The 16235-nt window shown below is 39.1% G+C and overlaps 1 protein-coding gene across 1 annotated transcript in view; it reads right to left on the bottom strand.

Annotated features, from left to right (window-relative positions):
- Window positions 1-16235, bottom strand: part of CNTNAP2 (contactin associated protein 2) — a 1981254-nt gene that overhangs the window by 1136769 nt on the left and 828250 nt on the right. The window contains exon 4 of the mRNA XM_086687667.1: window positions 11937-12084. Coding sequence (XP_086543793.1) covers window positions 11937-12084 — 148 coding nt within the window. The remainder of the gene's footprint in view (window positions 1-11936; window positions 12085-16235) is intronic.

Raw genomic sequence — 16235 nt, forward strand, 5'->3', positions numbered from 1 at the left:
AATTTCCGCTTATTCTTGAACATTTAGGTCGTGAAACACCTCCCTTCAACACCTCAGTGATCACCTAGCTCATGAGTTATTTTCCAGGGAGTTATGTTCATAAATCCGGAGAAGCTAAGTGTGTTTAGTTTGCCATAAACATCCTGAAACAGGTTCATAACAGGAATGCTCAACACATTCCACTGATAAGAGCTTTCCTCCTAGAAAAGTTAATTATTTGGGAGTGCAGGGGGCACATTTATCAGAACATTAACAAAGAGATTGGTCCAAGGGACCTGCCTCCTTCCCTAGGATCATTCTCTCATTAACTGGAAGTGAAATGGAACAGAGGGCAGGGGTAGGCTCTTCAACTCCTCTCCATCCACCAAAATGAGCATGAAAGACTAAAAAAGACGAATACGACACTATTTGGAGCTTAAGAAAATATTACATATATATATATTCCAATGAGAACCGGAGTCTAAAAAAATTGTGATAATTTTTTCAAGTCTAGGTATAAAAAATCTGATACTAGTCTAAAAGGAATAAAGTTATTAAATGTTTTAAAATGAGTGATATTTACTTTTTAAAAAATATACCCAAATAATTTGCATTGCTAGAAGGTTTAAGTCAGCATACTAAATGATTATTTTATTATATTGTTACTTTTAATTTATGAGGGTGATAACTGCCGTCTTAAATATTTGCTTTTTTCTCCCTAGCTAAGCTAATTTAAATAGGTGATAATTAAGACTAACAACTCAAGAGTAAAAGCTAATAAAAGAATCTCTTAGTGTATATTTGCAGTATTTTAAATTTTACTTCTTTCCTCACATTACTCAGGAATTATAAGTGAAACACTGATGGACTATATAACTGTAATTTTAACTTGCATATTCTTTGCAAGTATGGATTAACATATACGTAAGTGGTAGTTAAAATATCTCAGGAGCTGACGTTCCTGGAGGAAACACACCGAGGTTGAAAAACTTTCTGTACCAAAATGCGAGAAAGCTTGAGCTGTGTTATTTGCAAGCTGTCCTCAAATGAGTGTGTTATGATGACCAGTCCTTTAAATTCCCCTGTTGGACATGTGGGATGTACAAAAGTGTTGATATTTTTCTTGCTGAATATCTCCTCCTATATGTTCTTATAGTGAAAACTGTGGGCCAATTTTTATAGTCTTTAGAAACTACAAAATAATATTTTCTGTAGGCCATGACTATGACTATAGAAAGTCCTTGTGGATGGAGAAGAAAAGAATTAGCCAGAAGAGAGAGGTATCAAATGACAGGAAAGGAGCAATGCTTCAGATTTTTATGCAGCGTTTCTAGGTATGCAATTAACTCACTTATGCAACTCACATAACCCTGTGGATTTTGGTTTCCTCATTAGTAAAATAAGGGATTGGGCTGGGAGGTCTCTTGGGAACTTTTTAAAGTTCTTGTGCAGTATACATGTGACTCTTTGTATTAATCAAAATACCTTATTTGTAAACCATGCTGAAGCGTGGTTATTTTTCATTATTTTCTTCTAATCTTCAACCAGTTATCATAATATGTGTATGCTTTGGTTTAAATATGTATTTTTCTTGGAAAATTATTTTATGAAGAGAATTCTCAACTAATATTCACAATGAAAAATAAATCCACTCTTTTTCCACAGTTGAAGTATACTGTTACTCCTAATTCAGAACTGCAAACAGGTACGATTATATGTTATTCTCTGTCAATAATTTTGGTTTACTTTAAATCAACACTGTTGATTTTATATGTGAGCTTTGAAAATTCTTGAGAGTATTTTAAATTTATATTTTTGTAGTAAGCAATACAATGTAAATCTAACTCTAAATCAATGACTAAGTAAATATTTCTCCAAAATATGAACTAGCAGTCACGTGTGACTGTCTTGTATCTAAGGAGAAACTTACTTACACTTGCCATGTTTTCTCATTGAATAGACTTTTAGAAAGTAACTACCTCCCAAGTAAAAGAAACTATACTGAAAAGAAACAACCAAATGCTGATCGCATGCATCTCCACAGACATGAAAAATGAGAACGCGATTCTTTGTTTTTCATGCCATAAATTTCCATTCAACGCGAATGTCACCCTCAAATTCCAATCCAGGAATGAGACCCACCGAGTATTTATCAGACTATTTATTATATAAAATGGTATATATTATATAAAATGATAATTTATTATCTTTAATACCTATACCTTTGAATTTACATTGCTCAGTAAGTAAAAACCATAACACAAATGATCTCAAAAATATTTTCCACCTGCTACAATAAGCATCAGTCACTGCATTATCACCAGGAAGTGAGACCCAATTAGATACAGAGGGATAACCTTTCTGTTACAAAGCATTCCAATTCCAGTTTGAAATGCAAACTACTTTTCAAAGAACTAAAGAATACACGTGCTTGAATCTAAGTTCCATTTTTCTTAATGGCAAGAACACATATCAAAGTTATTTTTTGTCTACCTGAATACACATTTAGGAACACAGCATGTCCTGCATACATAACATACTACCGTGGCAATTATAATTATCTCTTTACCCTGTGTAACTTGACTTTGATAGCTGTTGACTCTATTTTTACATTGATTTGTTTTTATTTTCACATGAATCTGGATATAAAGTTCAAATTAACTAATAAGAGTGGGGTATTTTTCCTCTGATGATAAGCAATTTATGTATTTATAATTTACGAAGGAGCCTCATGAAATTGTGGTTTAAAATAATCTTAACTAGAAATAACACAAGGTCTCAAAACTTTTAAATTAGAAAAAGAGATACTAAGGGGTGCCTGGATGACTCAGTCAGTTGAGCGTCTGACTCTTGATTTCGGCTTGGGTCGTGATCTCGTGGTTCATGACATCAAGCCCTGTGTTGGGCTCTGCGTGGACAGCATGGAGCCTTCTTGGGATCCTCTGTCTCTGCCCCTCCCCTGCTCACACACACTCTCTCTCTCTCTCAAAATAACTAAATAAACGTTTAAAAAAAAAGAAAAACAAATACTAAATCCTTTGTTTTATTTGACTCTTTGGAACATTTATGAATACAGCACCATTCAACAGGATACAACAGGATCATACCCTGCTCAACTAATCTATCCAGCATCAAAGAATAATCAATTTTCACTGAGGGAGTAAGTTAGGTCTGCATCATTTACATCTGATAATAGTTCAGTTCAGCAAACATGACTTGTGTAGAGTCTGCTAATGGACAAGATGCCAATAATGAATAAGGTAACAGTGTCTGGCCTCTCCCCCAGTACCTCATAGTCTGCTATATTTTAGAATGCTTTGATAAATATTTCATTGGAGATATTCACATAGTATAATGTGAGCAAAAAAAAAATATGATTCACTCTGGAAATTCAGAGAAATCTTCTTGTTTTTAGTATTTATACTTATTTTTAAGAAAGAGCATGTGAGCGAGCAGGGGAGGGGCAGAGAGAGAGGGAGAGGATCCCAAGCAGGATCCATGCCATCAGCCCAGAGCCTGATGTGGGCCTCAAACTCACAAACCGTGAGATCACAACCTGAGCCGAAATCAAGAGTCGGATGCTTAACCAACTGAGCCACCCATGTGCCCCCAGAGAAGTCTTCTTGTTGAAAATTGCATCTCAACTAAATCCTGGAAGATAAGAAAGTGAGGAGGTGATGGGGTGCCTGGGTGGCTCAGTCGGTTGAGCATCTGACTTTGGCTCAGGCCATGATCCCACTGTCCACGAGTTTGAGCCCCATGTAAGGCTCTGTGCTGACAGCTCAGAGCCTGGAGCCTCCCTCAGATTCTGTGTCTCCCTCTGTCTCTGTCTCTTTCCCACTCACGCATTCTCTCTCTCAAAAATAAAATAAAAACATTAAAAAAAATAAACTGAGGAGGTGAAGAATGGAGAGGGCTTTGCAGTCAGAGACGACATGTTGGAAGAAGGTGGGTTAAAGAAACAGGGCATGTAGTAGGAAACAGGAATAGTCTGTATTACTGGGGCATGAATTACAACACAGAGGGAGATAAGGCTGCAGAGGTACTAGGAAGGCACTGTACTTCAAGCTAACACCTTGGACTTTATAGGCAATGGAGCATCATTAAAGTGTTTCAACCACAGGTGTGATACGGTCAGATTTGCATTTCAGATTTAAAATTAGCAAAATCTCGACAAATAGAATTCAATAAATGCTAATGGGATTGATGAGTCTGTGTCACAATTTATTGATCCCCAAGCAACATAAAAAATATTTTATTCTGTGTGTGTGTGTGTACGTGTGTGTATGTGTGTGTGAAGAACACAAAATACAAGTAACTGAGGCCCTTTTATATTATGCAAAATCAAATATTTAATTTAAATAGGAAAACATGAGTAGACTTCCAGAACTGCTTATTTATTTCTCTGCTGAGCTAAACTGATCTGGATAGAAACCGTTACCAATTTTAATGAATACACATGTTCTCCCAAAATTCATATCCACCCAAAAACTCAAAACATGGTCTTTATTTGGAAATAGGGTCTTTGCAGATATAATTAGCTACTTTAAGATTACGTCATACTGATTCAGGTGGATGTTAAATCCAATGAGTGGTGTCCTTACACGAGGGCCATGTGAAGGTCCAAAGACACTGACACACAGGGAGGAACACTATTTCAAAGTGGAGGCAGAAACTGGAATGATGCACCACCGGGTCAAGGAGCACCGAGGATTCCCAGCAACCACCACAACTTGGAGATGCATGAGACGGTTTCTCCCCTTGAGCCTGCCCTCAGACGGAGTCACCTCTGCTAACACCTTGATGTCCAACTTCTGCCCTCCAGATCTGTGACAGAAGTAAGCCCAGCTGTCTTACACCACGATTTGTGGATCTAGGCAACTGACGCGCATGCACATGACAGCACCTCTGGCCTGGGCAGCATGGGAACTGGGAGAGTCAGCTGTGGTCCCTGTAAGAGGATGACCTCATTTGCCCAGCAGGAGAAGGACAAAACACTGTCCGTCTCTTTGGATTTGGCTTCTCTTACCCCTTTCTCCTGCTTTTTCTGGTGCTTACTTTCCACCATGATTTGCACTGGGCGATATATCTAGGCTTTATGAATGATTCATCGAAAGTGAAGGCATATATAAAAATTAGTTTAGCTGTGTATGTCTCTTGGCTTCCCAAGGCACTGACCTCACTCTTAGGAAGACTGGTCAAAAGCTAATACAGGATTTGTCACCAAAAATGTTCACTGCTTCAATCAGTACGCTGTGTGGGGCTCTTGTAAAACGAATGTTTGAGCACTGCAGCCATAAATGGTTTTTAAAAATTGTGAGAGGGAGACTTCTCCCTTCTGCTTCATGTGGTCCCTCTGGTACACAGCAAGATGAGCATCGGTGTGTTGGGAGAAGGCTTACTCAGTGAGAAGACGTGGGGAATATTACTCCGTTTTAAAAATAACAGCATGCACTTGTTTCAACTAAACTTGAGGGAAAACTGAATGGAGAGGGAGCAGAATAATTTCCAAGAAGTTTAGAGTCATTGAAGTTGGAACTCATATTACCCTCAAGACAAGTCAGGAAACAAAACCTCAGCAGAAGCCCTAAAGGCTTCAAAGTAGTGGCCTGGAACTAAAACCTTGTCCACCTGGAGCAGAGTGAACGTTTTATTTGCTACCCTGAGAAGTGTCTAATTTCTCAGATGACAAAGTGATCACGGAGGAAGTGCACTGGGGGACGATGACAGGCACAGGGGGGAGTACAGTGGGTGCCCTCCAACAGAAACAGTGCTCATACCGAGATTTCTCCCTCTCTAGTTCCGCTGGCAAACTTTGAGATACAGGAAGCATAACCCCATTCCCTAACCTGGAACTTTAAGACAGACCTCAGATAAATCCTCTAAGGCGTTGCTAGAAAGATGAGAGAATGCATTTCTCTCCCACAGGAGCGATCAAAGCCTAGTTTTTCCTTGCCGGGACCCCAGCATACACAGTTCTGCTACACTTAATGGGGAAAAATGGAAGGGTGTATCTGACTGACATTTCCACCCTCAAAGATCCATTATTCTTTTTCTCATTGAAAACCCAAAGTTTCTAAGAGTCTCTTATGCTTTGGCTCTCTCCCTCTCTAACCTCTTTTTTTTTTCTTCCCCTCCCCCATGGACTAGAGTCAACAAGTTATATTTTAAAATTCTTCAGGACTGTGTGATTGGTGCCTGCCTTATATTTTAAAAAGCTACAACACTGTGTAATTGGTGCCCACCATTTCCAACTGCCACCCTTTGCAACCCAATTGGTCAATACAGCCTTTATAAGACATTCCCAAAGCTTGTTCAGGGCCAGACTTTTGGGACCTGTTGTATTTCCCTGTCTGGCCTGGCCGTAATAAACTTGTTTTGATCCTGAAAAAAAAAAAGAAAAGAAAACCCAAAGTTGTTGACACATAGTTCCCTAAGCTTAATATCTTTATATATATATATATACATATATATACACATATATATATATACGTGTGTATATATATATATATATATATATATAGAAGGCCATCTTTTTTTTAAACATTTTTTCAATGTTTATTTATTTTTGAGAGAGAGACAGAAACAGAGCGTGAGCAGGAGAGGGGCAGAGGGAGAGAGAGACACAGACTCTGAAGCAGGCTCCAGGCTTCAAGCTGTCGGCCCAGAGCCCGATGCGGGGCTCAAACTCAGGAATTGAGATCATGACCTGAGCTGAAGTCGGACGCTTAACCGACTGAGCCACCCAGGCGCCCCTAGAAGGCCATCTTCTAAAGGCCCACACTGGCCTGAATTCCACTACAGGTAAATTTAAATCATAATACCTTTGGGAAAGCTCTCCATCACAAATAGGTTTAACACATATTTTTATTATAAACATGTATTTTTCTTGGAAAAGAGATAAATACAATATGCATTCTTCAAAAATAGACAAAAAATTATCTGATCTGGACATTAGGTTGGAAAATGGCCCAGTTAGGGATCTGGTGAGAGAAATGACTAGTCACCAACTTTCTGACAATAAAGACAGCTTCCAGGGTGATTAAATCGATGTTTTCCAAACTAAGGGAAAAATTAGACAATGACATTTAAAAATGAATGTTATCGATACTTTAAACTATAAAAGGACTTGAAAGAAAATAATAACATACGGATGTTTTGGTTCTTCTAATCTATACCATCCAATATAGTAGCCAGCAGTCACACTATTTAAATTCAAATTCAAATAAATTAAAATTAAATACAATTTAACATGTAGTTTCTCAGTTGTCTGAGCTACCTTTCAAGTGCTCAACAGGCAAACTTGAGCAGTGGCCTCCAGCAGGTCAAGGACAGTTCTGTCTTTGCCTGAAGTTCTCCTGAAGAGCATTACTCTAGAACTATTTTCATACCTTTTTCCCCCCTATCCTGGTATTGATGCTGGTACAGTTTCCTGCCCCTGTTGTAACAGGAGCGTTATAGGAGGCTAGGAGTCCCGAATCAGTTTCACTGGATTCAAATCAGTGTGTCAGCAAGACCTGAATTCCACCAGAGGCTCCAGGGGAGTATCTGTTCCTTTCCTTTTCCAGCTTTTGGTGGCTTCTGACATTCCTTGACTTACAACCATATCACTGGATCTGTGCTTCTGTGGTCACAATGCAGCCATTTTCCTATCTGTGAATTCTCCCTCTGTCCACCTCTCATGAGGACGGAACCCACTGCTTTAGAACCCACCTGGATAACGCAGGGCAATCTCCCCTTGTCTCAATAATTAACTTAATCATATCTACAAACACAATATAACATTTACAGTTCCAGGGATGAGTAACTCATATCTCTGGGGCCATTATCCAATTTACTTCAACCTACTACAGTGGTATTTTTAAACTTCTATTTGACTTTATTTTATTTTATGCTGCCGATTCATCATTTACTCCACTGGCATCTATTGGTGTAATGTTAGTACATTTTCCTAAAGTGGCAGACCCCTCTCCCTCCCCTGCCACAGAGGGACTTAACACTGGAAAAATCTAGCTTCCTATTTAGCTTCAGGTATTTTTCCCCCTTCCCATCTTGTGATTTCCAGAGCCCTCACCAGATGGAAAAGCCCATAATAGCACTAGCACACGACTTTACAGATCCACTTGCGATGAGTATAGTACATGCCCTCATGTTTTAGGCCACACCCAGGTCAGCGCACTATTTACCTTTGGGCAAGCTGCATTTGCCCTTACTTTGAGTTCTAAAGTAACCCCACTGATGGCGTTGGTTTTAAAATAATTTTATGGGGCTCCTGGGTGGCCCAGTGGGAAAAGCGTCCGACTTCAGCTCAGGTCACGATCTTGCAGTTTGTGAGTTCAAGCCCTGCGTCAGGCTCTGTGCTGACAGCTCAGAGACTGGAGCCTGCTTTGGACTCTGTGTCTCCCCCTCTCTCTGCCCATCCCATGCTCATGCTCTGTCTGTCTCTGTCTCTCAATGATAAATAAATGTTAAAAAAAAATGTAAATGATTAATTTTAGGGGTGCCTGGGTGGTTCAGTTGGTTGAGTGTCCGACCTCAGCTCAGGCCATGATCTCTCAGTTCATGGGTCCAAGCCCCATATCAGGCTCTGTGTTGGCAGCACAGAGCCTGCTTGGGATTCTCTCTACCTGCCCCCACATTCGTGCTCTCTCTTTCTTTCTCAAAATAAATAAACTTGGAATGGAATGGAATAGAATGGAATGGAATGGAATGGAATGGAATGGAATGGAACAATTATTTGTAAAGAAAACCATTTCAATTTTTTTTAGATATTTAGATACATTTCTAGAGACTGTAACAAGAATGAAATTTTAAAAAGACAGCTGGCTGTAAAAACTACTCAGAACAATGAGAAGATAAATCAATAAGAAGAACCTCAATAGAAACATGGGCAAAATTCTCCAATAAACACTTCAAAAAGAGGGCCTATAGATGACCAACAGGCATAACCTCTTTAAAAGCCAGGCAAGTGTTCCCTAAAACCACAATGAGATAAAATAACACTCACCAGAATGGCTAAGACTTTCAAATCAATAAAAAGTGCAGGAATTTGTGAAGCAACAGCAACACTAGGACATCGGCCATGGAAGTCTGAACTGATACAACCGCTTCAGGAAAAAATTTGTCATGATTGACACAAGTTAAAGCATACAGATATCCTAACTTAGCATTACCTATTCCTAAGTCGACACCCATGAGGAATGTTTACAGCAATCTGACCCAAATGGCCAAAAACTGGAAACAATTCATATGTTCATCAACATAAAATGAGTAAGTGTAGAATATTCACACACTAGAGTAACAGTACTAATGAATATCAACAAATCCCTCACATGACAGCGTGGCTAATTCTCACAATTACTGTTTTGAACAAAGTAAGTCAGGTGAGAAATAATGTGTACTTTAGGGTTCCATTTGGCTCAGCTGGTTGAGCATCTGACTCTTGGTTTCAGCTCAGGTCATCATCTCACAGTTCGTGGGTTTGAGCCCCGAGACAGGTTCTGTGCTGACAGCACGAAGCCTGCTTGGGATTCTCTCTCTCCCCCTCTCTCTGCCCCTCACCAGCTTGCGCGCGTTCACTCGTGCTCGCTCTCCCTCCCTCTCTCTCTCAAAATAAATACACAAACTTAAAAAAACAGCAGTAACCGCAGGGGGCCTGATGGGTGCTTGTGGGGTATCCATTCGATGCTTTCATTGACTTGATGATGGCGGCCCAGGTGTTCATTTTGTCGGAATTACGAGGTGGGAAAGAGGCAGCGGTAGTGAGCCCTGGCACCACACGCACCACACCAGCCGGTTTTCCGCTCAGCTCTGTCATGCTGGCTTAAGTGACCTTTCACCTCCGCTATTCTTACCCCAAACACTATTCCTACACTAACTGTTCCCTTTTGTCTCCCATACCACGTTTTCCTTACTCACTGTTGTATTACTAACATTCAGCACATTTCATGACACATAAAAAGTGCTCAGTAAATAATTATTAATAAAATAAATTACACACATCATGGTTCCCGTGAAGAGTGTTACATATTTTTCATTTACCAAAAGCTGACCATGCTGCTTAGAAAATCCGTCGTGTAGAGAAAAATTTCACATTTTGTTGTGGCTTTCCCGATGTGCTGACTGTTAGAAAATGTGTGAATACAGGGTTCTGTGTCCATAATACCCAGACACACAAATAAAAAACCCAAATTTATGTTAGGGCTCATTTTAGCTCCTCCTGGCGGGTTAAATCTTCCTCCTGAAGAGCCACATTCTCCTGAAGAACTAAATCCGTATGTCTCTCCATTCATTGTATTTGCTATGCTGAAGTGATGACCAAATAAAATAAACAAGTAGGGAATTTTTTCAATGATCTCCATGGCCCCTGTGCAGCAACCAGTTCAGTTTGCACATAATGATGTTGCCCATGAATAAATAAATAGGATTTGGTCATCACCACGGCTACCATTTTCACCAATCTCTGTAACTAATTCTTACAGAGGTAAAGGCTTTATGTGTATTTTATTATAAACTACCAAATGTTGGTTAATTTCAAAAAGCCTGCCCAAGAAGACACCTGCCGTCTTCTGGTTACAGTGAGCTTTTATTTTTCTGGATCGATAGGAAGGGGTAGGAGAGGCTAACAGGAGACTCCTTGCATGAGGCTAATATCCCAATTCTCCATTCCATCCCTATCCAGCATTCCTCTTCCCCTAGCAGTAAGAGGGAAAAAACAACTTCCTAGGAGGCGGAAATATTTCACCAGAGAATTCATATTTTAAAGCCAGTATTTGCAAATCATGTATTTGCAGACTGAACTCACTAGCTAGTGGCCTCAAAACAGCTCAAACGATCTTTAAAGTAATTCTGTGTTGGCAATGCCTTCATAGAAGCAAATAAGCAAAGATAAATCTTCTGTGATGAACCCAGCATCAACCTCGGTCCCAAAGAAGCTCCACAGATCAAGTTTCAAAGAAACAAAAGTCACAGTGAGGAAGATGAGGAAGCCCGAAGATAGGGAGAGGCAGATAAGAAGGCTATCGGAGAAGAAAGAAATGAAGGAGGAGGAGGAGGAGGAGGAAATCAGCAAAATGAGTAAAAGAGAGACAACAGAACCACAATCCCCAAAATCCACATATTATAATCACTAGATCTATCCATCTATCTATATTTATATAATGTGTGTGTGTATACACACACACACACACACACACATATATGCATTTACAAAATATAAATAAAAACTTTAAAATATTTACAAAATACAAAAAAAGTTCAAAACATAATTAAAGGACAAGTATTGCTTTAGGTGACTGAGTCAATTTTTATTTTTTTAAGCATTTATTTAAACATTTTGTGTTTAATTAAAATTTTATTTAAATGTTTATTTAAACATTATTAAAACATTAATGTTTGCTGAAACATTAAAGAAATTTTTTTTGACCTGCGTCAAAATCAAGAGTTGGACGCTTAACTGACTGAGCCACCCAGGCGTCCCCAAGTCAATTTTTAAATGAAGCAAATAAAACTTATACACATGTAAAATATCAGTGACATTAAAACTTACTGGTTAGCTTTAAAATAGTAAAAGGTGTAACTGAAGACAAGTGGCAGGACGTCCTCGAGAATGTATCCAAAATCCATCTCAAATTATCAAAATGATGGATAATACTGCAAGTTTCTGCTTCTTAAATATTTCATAAGACTTTGGGCAACTTAATTAATAAGCTTTGCCATTTAGTCTACTAAACAAAAATCAATTCCCGAATCCTTTGTTTAAGGTATTTTTTATATGCCTGTTTGTGTAAAAATGTAAAGATATATTTTAACATACAAATAACCTTGCATATTATTCATATACAAAACGAGGGAGTTTACCATCAGAGAAAGCAAGTCATGTGAAAGAATCAAAAATAAACAAATTACTAAGTCAATGAAGATGACAAAATCAACCGCGAATTCCAAAAGGTACTCACAGTAAGAACAGCCATAGACCTCAACTCTGAGCCCAATGCGGCCTTCTCCGTTCCAGTCCAGAGGCACTATGCGCACATAGCGGGCAATGACCACGTGCTGCAAATCATGCCGTACCACGCCGTCAGAATTGATGTTCCCAGGAAATGCCTGGAAAAAAGGAAAGGGGTTAAAAAAAAGGAAGGGAAAACATACTCTGGAAACAACCACGTTTTCTGTGCGCTAAAATAAACTTACATTTTCTTATCCAACGGCAGGATTTTATATTTTCTACGATCGCCAATTTGAAAAAACTACTATACCCCCTTAATTTGAAAACAAGTCCAGTTTTAAATGGGAAGTAGGCCAAAATTTCCACGGGCCGTTTCAAAGGAGAAAATACACATGTATGAGAAGAATGAAACACTATACGGTACCCAATGCAGTATCCAGTAAACATTTAAATTATGAGTGCTACTAGTCTGCATTTCATTGCAAACTATTTTTCAGACTCCAACCATATTTCTTGCTTTCTAAAAATCTTCTCTCCATTACCTTCCCGTGGCACCATTAGAAATGTGAAAATTTTCTCAATATCAGTTATATAAAAAGAACAGCTGAACATGCCATGCAAGTGGCCACGGTTTTCTACCTTTTATTGGCATAAACACATTAATAGATTTATAAGTTGCTCAGAAATGTGTTCATTCCAATTTTCCTCATTTACAGAGGATTCTATCAAAAAAGTGATTTCCCGGGGCACCTGGGTGGCTCAGTTGGTTAAGCATCTGACTCTTGGTTTCAGCTCAGGTCATGGTCTCACATTTTGTGAGCTCGAGCCCCCTTCGGGCTCCATGCTGACAGTGCAGAGCCTGCTTGCGATTCTCTCTCTCCCTCTCTTTTTCTGTCCCTCCCCCACTCGCTCTCTCCGTCCTTCTTGAAATGGATAAAGATAAAAATATTAAAAAAAAACAACCTCTATTCCACAGTAATTATAGAGAAGATAATACAGGGAACACAAGATGTCTGGAGCCATAGACACTACACTCAAAATGATCACAATCTAATGATAGGGAAAACATCAACTTATAAAATTATAATTGAAGGAAGATTTAAAGCAAGAGACCATCATAATTTAGAAGATGTAAGTCAAATAAATGAGAAATAGATGTTTGTGCCATTTCAAATATCAGGTGTTTTAATTTCATACATATAATCTAGTTGTCCCTATATACTGAGTTTTTGTAATGGTGCATGCCGCATGACATCCTCTTTTATATTTGTTTATATGATCTCTTAAACACTGAAATAAAAATTTTAAATACAAAACTTTGCTTTTTTAATCACAAAAAATTACAACATAAGTACCATATTACATTACTAATCTATTGTACTTAGACCTGAGGTTTTTGAATTACAAAAACAGAAATTTTACCTTTTACAAAACGATTTTGTAACAATTTTTTGCATACATAAAAGTGATAAGTAGCAAATAAAGACACGTTTTTGACAAAAAGTACATAGTAGCTTTGAAACAGGAGGTTCCGGTTTACTTTCGCACACACAGCACAACTGACTCAATTTGTAGTTACAGGGTTTGTTACCTGATCGGTCGGTACTCTTCAGTCATACTCCTGGCCTCCAAAACACAAAAAGTGCAATGCAAGACCTAGTGATGTAGGGCACATACTGAAAGATTTCTTCAGGATTTAAGCTATTTTGTCTAACATTTAGATGTCCCAACAATCTGCACGATGGATAATATTTGGTCTAACACACACAGATGAACGTGGTGAAAACTGGATGGTCTTCAGGGATGATCTCGTGTTCTCCTGGGCTTTCCTCATCCTAGCTGTGTCTACCATTGCCTTTTCAGAATGGCCACACCTTCCCTCAAGCCTTCACTGGACATTATTTGAGCTTTATGTCAGGGCTGTTAACGCTTAGGTAGGGCACCTTCTTTGTATCTTGCTGACAAAATTTGATCAAGAAATACAGTAAAGGGGTAGGTATCTATTCTCGCCCTTCTCAGCAACCTTCTTTTGAGTGACAGCATCTAGCTTTTCTCAAAAATGTTGTCTGCTGTGTACTCTTAATCCACCACAATCAGGAGGAGCAGAGGCCACACTATAGCCCAGGGTGGCCCCCAACTTTATGAGACCATTTTTTTTTTATTTTTTTTTTTAAGTTTTTTATTTATTTATTTATTTTTGAGACAGAGAGAGACAGAGCATGAACGGGGCAGGGGCAGAGAGAGAGGGAGACACAGAATCGGAAGCAGGCTCCAGGCTCTGAGCCATCAGCCCAGAGCCCGACACGGGGCTCGAACTCACGGACCGCAAGATCGTGACCCAAGCTGAAGTCGGACGCTTAACTGACTGAGCCACCCAGCCGCCCCTATGAGACCATTTTAACATGTGTGGCAGAATGATTCATTCATACATGCGTTCATTTACTGATCCCTTCACTTATTCATTTACTTAGAAAAAGGCTAAGAGCCTCGATGGACAATATATTGTTGAAATCACTGGGGTTACAGAAGTAAACAACACAGAGTTTCAGTTCTCATGGTATTGGTTATTAAAGTACATAGTGGGGCAGCAAATAAATACAGAATGAATACACACACACACACACACACACACACAGATTCATTCGACACAAAGTTGCATTATATGTATATGTTGGTACATATTAAATTACATGCATAGGAGAAAGAAAAGCCAGAAATGCAGATGCCCTGAGCATACTTTGCATGTTCTGGGGACAGTAAGGAAACCAGTGCTTTTGGAGCATGGTCAAGAAAGGAAGAACAGGGTAGAAGATGTTGGAGAGGTGGAGGCCAGAGCAAGGAGGGCCTGTAAGCCATGATAACGTTGTGTATTTCATTTTAAGCGTACTGGAAGGAAATCCATTGGAGAGTTTCAAGCAAAAAAGTTACACAACTTAGGGGCACCTGGGTGACTCAGCTGGTTAAGCGTCTGGCTCTTCATTTTGGCTCAGGTCATGATCTCATGGTTCATGAGTTCAAGCCCCCGCATCAGGCTCTGTGCTGTCAGCATGCAGCCTGCTTTGGATCCTGTCTCTCCCTCTCGCTGCTCCTCCTCTCCCACTCTCTCTCTCAAAAATAAACTATTTTTTTTTAAAGTTACACATCTTATAACTGTTAAGAGCATGGCCACTAACATCCCCCTCCCTGAATAAAGTGAAGTTCCCAAGAGAACAGAAGACAATAGCATAATGCAATAAATAGAATAGTAGTGGATGGGATGATCTGGTGACAAAAACTCCCAAGGACTGGGGCGGTTCAGGAAGAAGGGAGGAATGGGGGTGTGGAGGTGAGTCCTGAGAGAAGAGACAGGACGCTTACTACAATCTGGATCCCAAATGAGCCACATGGGAGAGGAGGAAACAAAACAAAACACAGAACTACTGGGAATTGGCTCTCCTTCCATAAAGGCCCTGCTGGTCATCTTGTTATTATAAAGGGATGGACCTCAGAAAAAGACAAAGCAGGCACATCTGCGGAAACAACATAACAGCCTCTAAATCCAGAACGTGCTGAAGGAAACCCCTGGGCTTTTTGATTCTTTGCCTTGTTTCCTCATTTTTTTCTGATTTTTGTTTTTTAAGCAACTGAATAAATACCGACAAATACAAAGATATTTGAATGGAAAGATAATTAGTGAAGATTTAGATAAACTGCATTTAAGACTTCACTATCACACTGAAAGGTCAAAAGAATTTGAGACATTTAAGACAGTGCCGTTTTACTGAAGGTGAGCTTCGCAGAGAGGGCACATTTATTATTTATGAACAAATGCGTATCCTATGGTATTTTCTTCAGTGTTCACATCATCAGTAAATTGGGATTTTTTTGCACTTCTTTTCATTTCCAAGCATATAGACATTCAAGACATTATTTTAACTGAAGTCTCAAACATGTCAAAAGAGTGCCCATGTTACCCATCACTGCCTTGATATAAAGGCATAAATATATGTGAAATGTCTCCTTTAATACAGCAGCATTTGGAAAAGTTAAGAAACATCAGAAGAGATGCAACCATTGATTTAATAAAAACAACATCTAATCCTTATGTATCACTTTAGTATTTAAAGAATCCTAGTGCATACTGCATTGTTGGGGCCACATGGAAAACTCTTCAGTTTGGGAGGGCTGCTATTTTTTCAAATCAGGAAACTCAGTCTCAGAGATGTTACTGGATGTCGAACAGCTAACAAAGTAACAATCATCACGCCCATGCTGACTTTTGTTTGAGAATCAAATTTTCAGCTGGGAATAAAGGTTTTCTATTTAGGCA

This window comes from Puma concolor, chromosome A2 (genome assembly GCF_028749965.1).
Source record: "Puma concolor isolate L17-30 chromosome A2, mPumCon1.1.hap2, whole genome shotgun sequence".
NCBI classification, from domain to species: domain Eukaryota; kingdom Metazoa; phylum Chordata; class Mammalia; order Carnivora; family Felidae; genus Puma; species Puma concolor.